Here is a 14,898-nt window from a genome sequence, read left to right on the forward strand (position 1 = left end):
CCAGAGACGAGGAAGAGGACGGGGAGGAACGGTCGCGGCGCGGAACCTCCACGCCAGCGGCGCTTGTTGCGCACCCGACTGACCGATTTTCACACCGACTTCCGGTTTTCCCGCCCCATTTCCCAGGAGTCCTGGCGGCGCCCTTCCTTTCCGGTGTGGCGCTGTGAGGTCGGTGCGCGCCGCTCCGTGCGATCCGGCTCCATCCGCGCGATCCGGCTCCATCTGCGCTCCGCCGGCTGCTCCCGGTGCCGGGCTCCGGTCCGGCGGGGTCGAGCCAAACCAAACGAAGGCTGCGCTGAGCCGAGTTGAGCTGTGTCGTGTCTTTTGTCCCGCAGCTACCGCCATGGCCAAGTCCAAGAACCACACCACGCACAACCAGTGTGAGTTGGGGCCGGGGCGGGCCTTCTCATGCCGTACTGAGATCGGCTGGGGGAGGACGTAGCAGGAGCTGAGCGGTGGCTGCCGCTGCCGGGGCATAATGTGGAGACTGCAGAGCTGCTGGAAAGCAGGTGTCGCGGCTCTGCGACTTCCTGCGTGATACATCGCGTCCTGAGAGGAGTCACAAAGTAATGCCTGTTCTTTTTTTTCTTTTTTTTTTTTTCCCCATACTGATTGGTGTAAGCTTGTAGTGTTCGTGGTCAGGTTCTGCTGGTCCTAGCGTGACTGGCATAGTGTCTTGTAATGCTGAATACAGATGCTGGAAAGCACCTGAGGCCTTTTCCTGTGCACATGGATGCGCTTGCTTGTATTTTAATAATAAATGCGCAGCCTGAAATCGTTGAATTAGGAAGGTTTGCACTACTGAGATCACAGTGCACCAAGGGGTGGGAATGGAGGTGCTTCCTTTACGTGAATTTAGCTGGGATTTGAAGGGGTAGCTGATTTTCTATTCTGCTTTATTGCAGCAGTATTTAAAAGAAAATTAATGTAGCTTTTCAATAATAGTTGAAGTTCTAACTTATGTTCTTTCCTTGTCTTTCACGTAGCCCGTAAGTGGCACAGAAATGGCATTAAGAAGCCCAGATCGCATAGATATGAGTCTCTCAAAGGGGTGAGTATTTCTGTTCGTGTTCCAACCTGTTTGGAGTCCAGAAAATCCAGTAGTGGTGTTTCTTACTTCAACTCAGTATTTTTGCAGATGATGGTTGTGGGTTGTGTTGCACTGTTTGCTCACCTTACTTACTGCTGTGATAGTTCTAACCCACATTAAATCCACACTGTATTTCTACAAAACTGCTTTTTATCCACTGCCTGCCTTTGTTCCACTTGGGATCAGCATTGCCAGTGAAGCCAACACAAGTCAGTGTTTCACCGTTATCCTTCAGTTGAAATCTTGTGGTGTCTTCTCTCTGTGCTTCTGTGTATTAGCACAAACACTAAAATAACACTGAAGTTCCTTCAGAAAAGAAAAAGAATTGGCATTGCTGGATGGTCTGCATGGAAATGACAAAGTGGTGCATTTTCTGACACTAAACACCACTACCTTTTTCCACAAAACAGGGAGGGAAAAAAAAAAACTAAAACAGGATACTGTTCTGGTTTGGGCGTGTGCTGTGATTCTGTTTACCTCGTAGGTGTGGCAACTTGCTTTTCAGAGGTGATGTAGAAGCTTTTGCCTAGCTCAGCAAGGGTTCGGTGTTCTGCGGATAATCATGTTACCTATGAGTGTTGCCTTGTACCAAGCACATGTGAATTGAGTTGGCAGAAATCCTGCTGGTTGTGTGTATCAGGGAAGATGTTCCTTCAAATAAAGTAGATGTGTCTCAGTAGGATACTGGAAGTCCTAGCCTTGAAAGGACGAGTTAGTGAGCCAGTAGCAGACAAAAGACAGAAGTAACTCTTCGTAACAGAAGTAAAATGTATTGTTTACAGCATTAATTAATTTGTCATTTCTGTATGTCTATTTCTCACCTTTGGGGTTCCTTTCTATTTAGAAATTAGGAAAAATAGTTCACTGGATAACTATGAGTGGCTAAAATAGTTCTGCTGATACCAAATCAGAAAATGTATCTGTGTTGATCACAGCTAGAATTGCAATAACTGGAATGCAATGGAAATGCTCGTGTCCCTGTTACAGTAGGGCTCATTTTTCCTTTGTTTTTACAGGTTGATCCCAAGTTTCTGAGGAACATGAGATTTGCCAAGAAACACAACAAGAAAGGGCTGAAGAAGATGCAGGCCAACAACGCCAAGCAGGCAGCTCTACAGAAGAAGGACTGATGGCAGTTTAAGACAAAGAACCAGTTTGCCTTTTGGCATGCGTGTTTAAAGCATTTTTGTACAAATAAAATTGAACATAACAAAGCTTTCACCTCCTGAATTTGAGAATAACCCTCAAAAGTGCTTTGAGTTTTATTATAAATGTCAATTGTGTATCATCACATGTGTGTAGTGACCAGTTTGTGGTTTTTTTCCCTGTCAAATGATCTGCTGAGGTTTTGTATGGGTGTTCTCAGCCTCCACAAGTCCTAGGTGAAACAGCTGCTCCTTCCTCAGTACTGTTCTACTGCAATTCTTGGTATAGACTGAATATCTAATAACTTAACAGCTTGTTTTCAAGTTGTGAAATGTTTACTGAGTGAAACTTTAAAATGGAAACAAGCAGCAGGGTGTTTTGTGTCCAACGTGCTCTTAGCTATCTGACAGTATTCAGTATAGGTAGAACTGGTTTTGATAATGGGCATGTGTGTTCAAAGCTGTCTCATAGTAAATTTTTGCAGTAGTTCTTAGTGCTGTTAGAGCACAACCAGACTTTCAAGGGCTGTTCATTACATATCTGCTGCGTTACTGTTCAGGTAGGGTAGCTACAGCAATGGAAATGCTGGGAAATCAGGAAGAGTACTTAGTGTAACTGCAGTGTAAGAGATCATAGCAATTAATAGTACTAGTATGCGTTGTCTTCTAAAATGCTTCAAGTAATAAATTGATAAAAGTGATAAGTGTTATAGGCCTATGAAAATACCAAGATTTTTTATAGTGACTATTTCGGTGGGTTTCTTCAATTGCAGTAACATGAGGGTCCCTGTCTGATGAAGCTAGTTGGCTAGTCCGATCAGGGAAGTAACATTCAAAAGCACAAGAAGAGGTGGTGCTTTGACAAGGTCTTGGTACAGTCGTTAAGTAGTGAACTTGATTTCCCTGGTCCTGCCAGTCAGCTGGCTTAAGGTGGGTATTTCCATTGCTGAAGGGAGCTGCTGAAAGACACCAAACCATTCTTGAAATTGCAATTGCAGCTTGTGTCCACCTGGTGGTGTGAATCCACAAATCAGCATTAGGGCTGGAAGTATGGAAGTAGAGCAGTAGAAGACCTGGATGAAAAGCACATATCTCAACTAGAACTTCCAATCAGTGATTTTTTTCTTAAATACCTTAGCCAATTACTATAGTTGCTATAATTACTACTTACTTCGTTGAAATAAGTATTTTGAATTTGTTGTGATGCAGTGCTTCTGTAAGAAGCAAGACTTCGCAGTTTACAAATGATTTTTTTCTTTTTTTTTTTTTTTTCTGGAGCGGCCCTAGACCAACCAGCACAGAGATTTACTGAAAAAGCAGGAGTGCTCTTGCAGCTAGAGAGATGTGCAACCTCTGCCTGTGTAATTCCTGCTGCATGCACCTCTTGGACTCTTCTTGAAGTTTCTCAGCTTGAGAAACTTAATTTCTCTGTGAGAGCACTGTGCTGTTAGAATGGAGTGATGTAGTCATGTTTGGTAAATGCAGTGATGAGGTTCATATCGCTGCGTAAAATCTTTTAAATCCTTAAGATAAAAAGTCTGGCTGGTCCCTGCTGCTTTGAAAGAAGCTGAAAGCCTGTGCTTGCCAGGGGAGAGAATCCTGTAGATGACAGTCATCCCTTTTTGGCAGCTGGTTACGTTATCTAGACACAGCTCTACAGTGTTTAAATCCTGATGGTACTGGTGGTAACAGATCAGGGGTCCGTCGGAGTTGCATGGCAGCTGCCTTAGTGCAGTGAGCTTGTCTGCAAGAGCTCATCCACATAGCTGTGGTTCCGATTAATATGCACGTCACCTTGGAATGGTGCTGGCGCTGGAGGAGGCAGTGGCTGCTCTAGCTGCCTGAGTGGCCAGTGTGCTTCAGGTCTGTATGGTGACGAGTAAAAGGAAAAGCACAAACCCCAAAGAGAGGACTTAGCATGTGTTTTGCTTCACCTTCGCCTGTGTGCCTGCTTTGAGTTCTACATTTTAAATTTTGCACTATAAGACTATTCTGTTGGCGAAGGGGGACTTCATCTCTTAACTCCTCTTTGTGTCTTCCCCCAGAGGGCTTGTGTTTTGAGAGCATCTTACCCACAGGATGTGGTTTGAGGGAAGAGAGACAATGTTTACGCTGAGAAAGGGAAGTCTGCACATTAATGAGAAGCAGAAAGTGGGCTGCCAGTGGCTCCACAGTTTCGCCAGGCCTGCCTCGAAGCAGCCGTTTCATGCCGCCCTTCATGTTGCCCTTCAGTGGGACAGCTTCCCAAATATGGGCTTGCTGACTTTCTGACCAAAATAGAGTCTGCGTGACAAAATGCAGCACAGAGGAATGTAACCTTAATCCAGGCATCATTGTGTAGCAAAAGGCAGGAGTCTGTGAGCTTTCACAACAGCTTGGTGTCAGGTTTGTTGTCATCTGCACCTCTCTGACTGTCCTGCACACACGGTGGTCCTGTGGGGCGCTGCCTGGATACTGGCAGTCTATAACCCCATAACGACTGAGTTTGTGAGTTCCCTCCTTCCCTTCTTTGAAGATGATGTGTCAGCCCAGAAGGGAAAGCTGTGAATGGGTACCCGTGATGCTACACAGTAGGCATCACTGCTCTTTCATTTGCATGTGAAATCATGTAAATTCTGTGCTGTTTTCTCTTGGTTGAGGGAGTCTGACAATTCTTTTTAGGACGATTACATCTGCAGAGCCTGGGAGATGGAACTGGCAGCTGCAGATCATTTGAAACTATTCCCATTATGCAGAGCTCTGTCATCTTTGATATTTAAAAACTTCAAAACTCGCATGACTAAGTCCTTGGTATCCCACTGGAAGGTGATGTTTTTGAGGGAGTCTCTGCTTAGCCACTGACACACATAAGGTTATACATTTTTATACTTGCTAATGATGATTTCTCACCCTCGCAATGAAGAGGGCTCAGTATTAAGTTCTAGGTTGGCTCCTGTTTTCCCTACAGTGAAAAAAAAATAGGGTGCAAAGGGCATGTAACCGAACACTGTCCAGCTCATTTTGCAGAGATGAGCAATTGCACTGAAAGTGCAGAGTACAGAAACGTGGAGGAGAACTCAAAGCAGTGGGAAATACCCTTGTGGGACACAGTAACCATCAGAGATGTTGATGTTATCTGTGAAAGTGAAAAGTAGGATTGGATGCACATTGTTCAGACACCCTCTACCACCTCTCAGTAGTGTTGTCCAGCAAAAAATGCATGGGCAAAACTTGAGTTCTGCATTGCCTGAGTTTCAGAGCTGTCACAGGTGTTCCTTCTGAACAGTGAATTTGGCACAGTGAAGTGTTGCGTATCTGGTGTAGCTAGCTCACTTCTGTTGCCCTTTTGGCAAACTTTCTTCAAACTGTTGTAGAAATTAAATCTACTACCCCTGAAAGCAAGCAGAGCAAGTCGCCCAAGTACTGTGTCTGCATCTGGTGGCACATGTTGCAGTCATATGGCAGCACAGCTCTGTCTCATCTGAGTAGTTCAGAGTAAGAGCATACAGATATGTGAGCTATTTTACAGAACGGCTTTTATCTGATTATAAAAAAGAAAAAAGTGGATGTTTTGATTATTTTACTTTTTGCAGTGCTTGTGAACGTGACACATACCACAACCATTACATCTAGGGGGAACTGGAAACTAATGAGTTACATGCATGCATAAGGTTCTGAGTTTTCTTCTTAGCACATTTCCAGGCACATCTACATGGAGTCTTTAACAGGGCTGACTGTGTGCCAGCAACAGGTTTGTCAGCCATCTAAGCTGCTTGGCTGTCTATCATGTCATGTTAAATTCGTAATGCAGTTGTTCCTGTGCTTTAGCCAACAGTGAAATCTACCCATGCTACCCCACCCCATGGCATTTGCTGGCTTACTCTTGGATGACAGTCAGCATGTTAAGACAAATTGGTCTCACAGCAGTTTTTCTGACTTTACACTGAGCGTGCTGACCTGTTATTGCCTCTACTCTAAGGACTGAAAAAGCCCAAATATTCCCCAGAATTTCTGCTCTTGTTTCAGCTGCTACAATGCCTTGGTTCTCTTCCTCTCCTCCTCAGTTCGTCTCCAGTCACCTCATCCCTGTTTTGCTCTCAGAGAAAAGAGTGGGATAGCCAGTGAGGTTGCTGTGTCTTGCTGCTGCCTGTCCCTGCCGAGTTCTGAGATATGGCTGGATGGTTCTCAGCCTTCACAGCCATCCTTTTCCCTGGGCTCATGATGGAGTCCAGGCCTCCTCCCAAAGCCACGAAGTTGGCCAAAGGGGGTCAGGTTAAGATGGGAAAGTACCTTATTTCCTCTCATGTTCCTATTTCTAAGTGAACCAAAGCCTATTTCTAAGTGGTAGTAAATGTCTTAGAGAGACATTTGTGTCCAAGTTGAGTACTGGGATTTAGTTGCTACAAAAGAAGGTGATGGGGCTGTCAGTGGTGCCTGCTGAGATGTGATATGGGTGTGAGTTGCCTGTTTGCCGAGTGGCTGTGTGGAAATTTGGTGTCCCTGCCACCTCATTGGGCTGGTTAGAAAGAAGAAAGCTGAAGTCTACAGCTGTAGTATTGCTGTGAAACTAGCTGTCTGCCCCTCTCATGCAAATTTCCAGGCCTGGGTAAAACATTCCGAATGTTTCCTCATATGCAGGAGGCTTCAAAGTGACTTGTGTAGTGACTTGTGCTGCTTGGGAGGTGGAAAGTGACAATCATGGAATCATCCAGTTGGAGAAGATCCTCAAGATATCAAGGCAGCAGGCTTACTGGAGAAAAGACACTAACAGCAGGGCTTCCTACCACAACGTTGTTCAACCCAACACCTTTCTGCATCTTTGTTGTCTTCTGGTGCATCTTCAGTTCTGCTGAATCAGCAGAAACTTGGGGGTGGGCTCAGAAGGGAGGCAGAGAGCTATTGCCCCTTCCATGAGCCTTTTCAAAGGGAGCTCACATAACAGGTGTGTCTGAGGTGTGTCTCCAGCTGGAGCTGGAAGGAAGGCATGACTCTTGTCTTTGGGTAGTAGGCCCTGAATGGACATGGAGCTCAGGCTCTGCACTAGGCTGTGTCTGGCCCAGGAGCCATAGCACTGAGGGCTCAGGACTCTCAAGGAGGCCTTCTGTGTTTTCCAGATGTCATTAGAGACATTCAGATATCCAGATGCATTAGATATGTTCCTAAAATATCCTGAGTTTTAAGGAAAATCTGCTGCTCTAGCTCATCTTTGTTTCCTCTGATGTTACAAGCCCTGCATGGGCAAAACATTTGTTGCTCCTTGTCCAGTGGAAAAAACCAACCCCTCTCACATCCTCATTTAAGCTGTTTTAACCTCAAGCCTGTTCGGTGTGAATTATTAATAATATTTCAGTACTACTAGAAATGACAGCATGTGTCAAGACAAAGCTACAGCTGCTCATTGTGGTGTTTTGTTTGTTTGTTTGTTTTTATTTGTTTTAATCCACTGAGAAAATGTATTTTAGGAGGAAAAGCAAAAGGAATGGAGATAGTGACACCTTCCCTGGGGTCAAGGGCCACACCTGCAGGGCTTGCACAGGAGCAGCCTGGTGCTGTGCCCTGCCAATATTTATTTTGCTTGAGTAAACATTTGATTTTGGCAACACAAGCACAATGTGTGAATCATTCTGGGATGTAATTCGATGGGAGGAGGCAGCTACATGCAGGGGGAGCTGCTAATACCATAGGAATGCCACACTTCCTTGGAGTGAGAGAAGATGGTGCCCAAGGCATCAGAAACAGCACCACTCGTCCTCCTGACCCTGCTGCCACCCTGAATGTGGCAACTGAGACTGAATCAGGGTAATGACCCACTCAGGAACTTTGGGGCCCAAACAGACGTGACTTCTACAGGAAAAATGTTGGGATTCAGATTCAGTGTGAGATACCATAGCACTGCAGTGCTGCTTCCTCACAGGGCCACCTGCCTCCTTCCATACAGAAACAAGAAAGTGGAGTTTCCAAATAAAGTAGAAGTTTTCCTTCTCATACAGAAGTGACCATCAGGATGGGGAAGAGGGGAGGGGTGTTTTTGGGATAGTTGTGGTGACATCAGAGAGGAAAGGAGATGTTCTTCTCCTAGGGTTTTAGTAATGGAATAAGTGGTTGTTAATTTCATCACTAAAATGTTGCCAGTGCTCCCATTTAAGCAGCAGGGAAAAGTGCAGGGACACGCTGTCCTCACCACGGTGTGATCAGTGGGGCAATGCAACATGGCAGCGACGCAAAATGGCAGCTGCCTGACAGGCACCCACAGCCACGAGAAGTGTCCCCTTCGGTTGTTAGCCTATGGCCAAGATGCAGTGCTCACCTAAACTGACAAGGAACAACTATCAGAGGCACTTGATAGCAACGCACTTTATTTTCCCTATGGCCACCCTTCTCAGCGCTCAGTCTTCATGCTGGCAGCCAGGGGACGGAACCGAGGAGCTGAGTCACAGAGCGGGAGGAGTTTCAGAGATTCGGGCTGTCGATCCAGCCTCAGATTTATTCAACTCCCTTCATGAACTCCAGGAACTCTGCCAAGGGACAGACATCAGAGACAGGGCTATTAGGTGGCACTGAAGTGCTTTCACAGCTGCCATAGTATATGTCTGGCAGCTCTCCACAGCCCTTTTTCTTTTTCCATTTCACTGATGCACAAGAGGCCAGGCAGATGGCTACTGCTCCTGTGGCCATGGCCAGTGCTCCTCATGCCTGCTGATGGAAATGTCACCAGCACCCAGTGTCACCCCCAGCCACAGACTCCACTCAGAAATAGTCTGCGGATCATTTTGGCAGCACTGTGTTCAAAATAAGAGCCCTTTGGTGCTGATGCTTGTGTTTAGGTGGCAAAAACAAATGGGCAGGTCTCAGTGAAAACAAACCTTACTGTCCAGCATCAGTGGGGAGTTAAGTGAGGCCCAGTTCCTTGCAATCATTTTACAAGCCTGAGAACATCCCCAGCTCCATACAAACCCAGGATGGGATCAGGCGTATTGCTCAGCTCCACATGCACAAGCTCACACCTGCCCCCAAAGACAACTGAGACCAATGGGAGCTGCTCAAAGACTCACAACCAAACTTCAGGCAAGGAAGACTCTTACCATCATAGTCAATCCTGCCATCATTGTTTTTGTCCCCATCTTTCATCAGTTCTTCTATGTCATCCTCAGTGATCGTCTCTCCAGTTGCTTGTAGCATGATTTTCAGTTCCTCAAGATCAATGTAGCCATCAGCATTCCTGTGCAAGGACAGAAGAGCTTAGGAAGGGATCCACATACTGAGGGGGAGGTAAGCTGGGGCCATCTCATCTTTACAGTTGTCATGGCTCTTACTTATCAAACATCCTGAAGAGATCTGAGAGTTCCTCTTCAGTTTTTCCTTTGCTGTCATCTTTCATACACCGGACCATCATAACAAGGAACTCATCAAAGTCTACAGTGCCGCTGCCTGTGGGCAGAATGAACACCGTCAGACAGTGGGTGCACAGGTAAAGCCATGCAAGAGGACAAAGTTCCTGCTAGGAACTGAGGGACAGAACTCAGAGAGCAGCTCTGTAGCAGTAAGCAGCTTGCAGGCTGGAGCAAGTGCCTGAGGCCGTGGACCAAGTTCATTACTCTTTTATTTATTTATTTATTTTAACCTTTTGCAATCACTTTGCCCTAGCGAACCAAACATACTGCAAAGCAGTACTGGAAGCACTAATTAAAGTGAATTCCTGCCATGGAGGCACCTGTCCATCTCATTATTAATACAAACTCCAGCAGGCAGGTATTCATGCACTATTACACTGGCAGTATGGTCCTGTTGTTTTCAATGACACTAGGATTCTGCATGATTTTTGACTGCTTTTATATTTTTCAGTTACGTAGTACAGTATTTCTCTCCAACCTGCACACACCACTTTTTGTGTGTGTACGCTGATTTTGATCAGAAAATATGTTTGTGTCTGTATATGTTACTCTGTGAAAGACTTTCTTGTTGACAGAAATATAATAGTGACATTTATGAAATACCAGTTGCTACCACATCGGTTCAAGTAGTCTGGTCACAACAGGCGTAATAATTTTTATAGTGTTTATTAGCCTGGAAATTTCCTAAAGGAACCACACTGAACTGTAGGGTGTGTTCAGTGTCTGTCAAAACCCCAGCTCCTCGCTCTTGGCAGGTCACCCCCAGCATGGATCCTACCCGAGGCCCATGGGCAGCAGGGAGCACTGGGCATGGGGACATAGCTAGAAATGAGAAAACCAAAATCTCTCACCATCCTCATCCACCTCATCAATCATCTCCTGCAGCTCCTCAGGGGTGGGGTTCTGCCCCAGCATCCTCATCACCTTCCCCAGCTCCTTGGTGCTGATGCAGCCATCCTCTGCTCCCAGCACAAAGATGTCAAAGGCAGCCTTAAACTCTGGGAAGAGAGTGGAGAGAAGATGTGTGGGTCCTGTCCCATGCTGCAGCCCAAGGTCAGGCTGTGGGAAAACCCAGGGGACACAGAAGCTGCCTGTGATGTGATCAGAAGCCCTGGGAGCTCATCTTCAGGATGCCATGTCTGGTTAACGATGCACCTACCATTTTTTTGTTCTTCTGTCAGCTGCTCAACCTGTAAGTAAAAGACAGAGAGTGATTCATTTTAATTCATCATCACTGCCAATTGCTAACCCTCCAAGAGCTGTTCTGTCACAGGCTGGGACCCAGTCAGAGTGGGGACATCCCTCTCCCCATGGCCAAGACCATTCCCAGTAGTTGTTTTCAGCCCTAGATTCAATAAACTAAAAATCATTAAGATCTTGTCTACTTCCACCAGAATTCACTTTTATAAAGGTTCTGCCTCTATTCCCTTAAGCCTGTTTTACCTTCACTCTGAGTTTGTGTAAACACTTTGGTCAGTGTATGCACCTCAAGCAAAACAGGCTCCTGGCGTTAAATGGGGACATGCCACAGACAGGTTATTGTGCATAAGGAACAGTCACTGCTGTTCTCTGAACCTGGGCACTGGAACGTGGAAGCAAACTGAAGCAGACTGGAGCAGCTGGAAGAAAAGGTCCCTGCAGCCACCCAGCTCTGGATGAGATGAGCTGGCAGATTGTTCCAAGTCCTGCCCAGCGCATCCCCCACCATCCACCAGTGACAGCATATTAAATAGCAGGAATTAATGAAAATTGATAAGGAGAGCAAAGAGGAATCCACCAAATCCTTGTGAAGTGCATTTCTTTTGGATCCTCTTGGAGTACCATGCTGCAGGCTTTGTCCCTGCCTGCAGGCAGTGCTCAGCTCAAGCAGCTGATCCCACCACCATGCACCCACCTCCCCCTTCAGTAACATCCATTACAATGACTTGCCTCTCCCACACCACCTCTGACACCCCCACACCCATTCCCACCGTGTTTGGGTTGAAGCAGAACCCCTCAACCCAGCAGTACTCTAAGATGAGGCTGATGTTTTTTCCCCTGAAAAAGCAGTGATTTGACAAAAAACAAATGAAAACCCTTCCTGCTTGCAGCAAGAGGCAGGGAAAGTGTTTTATCTTAGCACAAATTGGGAAGAGAGCCCTATCCAGCTCCCTACAGAGCCTTTCTGGGGTGAGAAGGCCCTGCCAAGAGCAGCAGGAAGAGCCCCCGGCCCTATGCAGGCAACATTTGGGCAGCTCAGCCAAAGACCATGGCCACTTGGGTAACCTGACCCCCCAGCAGCATTCACTATTTATAAGCCCTGATGAAAGTGGTGCTGGAGATAAAGATGAGCCCTATGATTGTTCCCAGTCTGACGGTATGCATCTCTGCAGCCTGTTATCCTGACACTTGTCCCTGGCAGCACTCTTAGCACTGCTCAACAGAGCTAAAAAATGCTCCTGAAATAGCTTTGTGCTTGCACACCCTTATCTAGACATGAGTGGGTGAGATAAAAACCCCCTGGGTTCTTGTGGCTACACCAAGGGAATTCGGCATGGATATGATGTTAGTATATACCCTGATAGGTTTGCTGCCATTAACATATGCAGCAAATAACAAATCCTTACTTCTAAAGCTTTTTTGACTACTACATGTTGGCCTTCTAGAGGATTACAGCTGTGGAGCTGTGCTGGATGGAATGTAACCATACAATGATGCTTTTACTATACAGCTTTCTCCCAAGCTGTTTATTGTGCCCTCTGGTCACAGACATTGTTCACAGCTTTCTCTCTTTTCTCTCTCTGCCTCCTGCTTAGGAATTGCTTTCTCCTGCTGCACTCTGGGAAGGCAGGCACCAAGCCCACGGGATTTTGCTTTTTCAGCTCCTTACTTAATTTCATTTGAAGTTAGGCAGGAGAAATTTAAGATTTAGATTTTGTTTTGTTTTTGTTTTGTTTTTTGTCTGGATAAACTTTTTCCTACAGTTAAAATCTTGGGAACAGACTCAAGAAAAAGCTATCAATTTCAGTCATGTGTGCCCTGTTTCGCCTTTTCTTTTTGTTGCCTTTACACTGGCAGCTCCCTGTCAGAGCCCACCAACTCATTTCTCAGGTCAAGGACTCTGCCTGGGGCATCCGACGGAGGAGGTTTGGGTTGAAACCCACAGGCTTCAACTACAGATGACCTTCATTGTGGATTTTTGCCCATTTTAGGGTGGAAAGACACCCCAGGATTTCTTCCTGATCCATGAAAGAAGTCCATAAGCAATAGGGAAAGGACCTGTTCCACGTGGGACCCTAATTAGTTTAAAAGATTAATTATAGGGGCTGGATTTTCACCCATTTTACATGGCACATTCTTCTCCCTTTTGCAAGTTTCTTGGGGCACTCAGCACATTTTCGTACACAATCCAGCTCATTCCTCACACATTACCCAGATCCTGGGAGGGGGTCACTGCTACTAGGTTCAGGGCTGACCAAGGGACATAAGAGGTGGCAGCATCTTGTTTCCCTCAATTTTGTTTCATGAAGCAATGTGTTTTGGTTTTTTTTTTACCTCTAAACCTCTTGGAGTTGTAATTGTAGGATGTATTTTTCAAGCTTTTTGTTAGAAACAAACCTGGTCAACTCTATACTAAAAAGAAAAAAATCACTCTAAAGTTCTTACACTGTACTTCAACTTCGGGCACACAGTAGTTATTCACACAATCCAGAATCTATTTTCATCCTTATCACACCCGCATATCTCCCTGTGTCAAAATTACAAAATGATGCACTGAGCTCATCATGGAGTGGAGTGTTCCGGGTGTGCAGGGCAAGCCCTGCGTGCAGCTGCCGGGATGCTCTGCATTCCCAGAGAGCCTGCTTCCCAGCTTGATTCCTGCACAGCAGACAGCAGGGGAGGGGTAGCGGCGGCAATGAGGAGGGGGAACATTAGGAAACACCGGCCAAACCAAAGAGATTTTAAAAGTCTCACTGAAAAACACTCAGCTGAGGAAGGGGGAACTTAAGCAACGATGCTTAGGATTTTAAAGCTCCGGGAACGAGAGGGTGAGGTTGAACCCATGCAAATCAACTTTCAGCCCATGCAAATCATCCTCGCTCCGTGCGCCGAGATGCGACCGCAGCCAGCAGCCGGCCCTTCCACTGCGCTGAGGTTCGGAAGGTTCACGCAGACGACAGTAACTAACAGCTGTCAGCTGCCCCGCTGCCAACATCTCCTCCTCGACCGATTCCTCCCCAGAATCCCAGCCCCGGGCAGGCACTCACCGCGGCCTTATAGATGTCATCCATGGCTGGACACGGAGAGTGAGGGGCCGGGGGACGTCAGCAACGCGCTCTGCCTCTGTCGCCCCGCCGGCCCCACTGATATAGGGGGCCGTGGCCAGTCCCACGGGATGCGCCAGCCCACCGCGGCCCGGCCCCGCAGCAGCGCCACGCCACGTGCTGCGACGCGTGGCACCGTGCCGGCTTGCAGCAGGCAGCGTGCGACGGGCCGGCCGGACCTCGAATACCCCGGACAGCGGGAGCCTTCTGCTGTAGGGCCCGGGGACCACGTCCTTGGAGGAGCCGAGGGAAACGTGCAGCATGCTGCTGCACCGAGCAGAGGGGCGGGGGCAAATCGGGAGCGTTCCGCGGACTTTCTGCATTCAGCTGGGGCTGCAAACAGCTACGGGGCGCTACCAATACATGCACGCTGGGATGAATTCCCCGTCCTTCAGGAAGCGGCGACCTGCGGCCCGTCCCCGCGCGGATGAAGCAGCCCAGGGCGGGCAGCGCTTTGCACCCCAGCGACAAGCAGCGGTTTCACGGCAGGGAGAAGCCCCTGCCCTGAAGCAGCCCGGCCAGGCCGCGCTTCTGGTGGTGCAGCACTCCCTCTGGTGGGCTTCGGCCTCCTGACAGCCAAGCCGCAGGATGGCTGCAGCTGTTGGCTTCTTCTCCTCCAAAAATAAAAGCCACCTGTCTTCAACAGAAATCGCGCTGCAGGCCGAAAACTGGTTGTCCCCGTTGAGCACCCAGAGGTGGTGGGCAGCACTCGGTGACGGTGGGCTTCTGCACTCGCCAAGCAATTTGCAGCGAAGGCTGCAATGGAGCATGCATCTGTAAGCACCACTCCTCAGCTGGGCTGCGCGGGCCTTTGGGATGGGGCAGCTCAAGTGCCTCGGTGCCTGGGACACAGCAGAGGTACAAAGACCGCTGCAGTCCTCGCAGCCTGGCTGCCAGCCCGTGTGCCTGAGTGCTTCCCACCGCACCTCCCTGGGGGGTTTCTTTCCTCGCAGCCATAAATGTGGCCCAAATTTGGCCTGCAAGGCGCT

At 47.6% G+C, this 14,898-nt stretch overlaps 1 protein-coding gene across 1 annotated transcript; it reads right to left on the reverse strand.

The window, feature by feature from the left end:
- Positions 1-8,553: 8,553 nt before the first annotated feature.
- On the reverse strand, positions 8,554-13,945 carry TNNC1 (troponin C1, slow skeletal and cardiac type). Its single transcript, XM_065749299.1, has 6 exons — positions 13,853-13,945; positions 10,765-10,795; positions 10,457-10,603; positions 9,528-9,642; positions 9,297-9,433; positions 8,554-8,729 (listed from the first exon to the last, which is right to left on the reverse strand). Exons 1-6 carry the CDS (start codon positions 13,874-13,876, stop codon positions 8,698-8,700), a joined length of 486 nt encoding a protein of 161 aa, XP_065605371.1. The 5' UTR covers positions 13,877-13,945; the 3' UTR covers positions 8,554-8,697.
- Between the last annotated feature and the right edge of the window lie 953 nt (positions 13,946-14,898).

The sequence above is a fragment of the Cyrtonyx montezumae genome, unplaced genomic scaffold, assembly GCF_038088225.1.
Source record: "Cyrtonyx montezumae isolate F1298 unplaced genomic scaffold, pur_monq_1.0 scaffold_6, whole genome shotgun sequence".
Classification (NCBI taxonomy): Eukaryota; Metazoa; Chordata; class Aves; order Galliformes; family Odontophoridae; genus Cyrtonyx; species Cyrtonyx montezumae.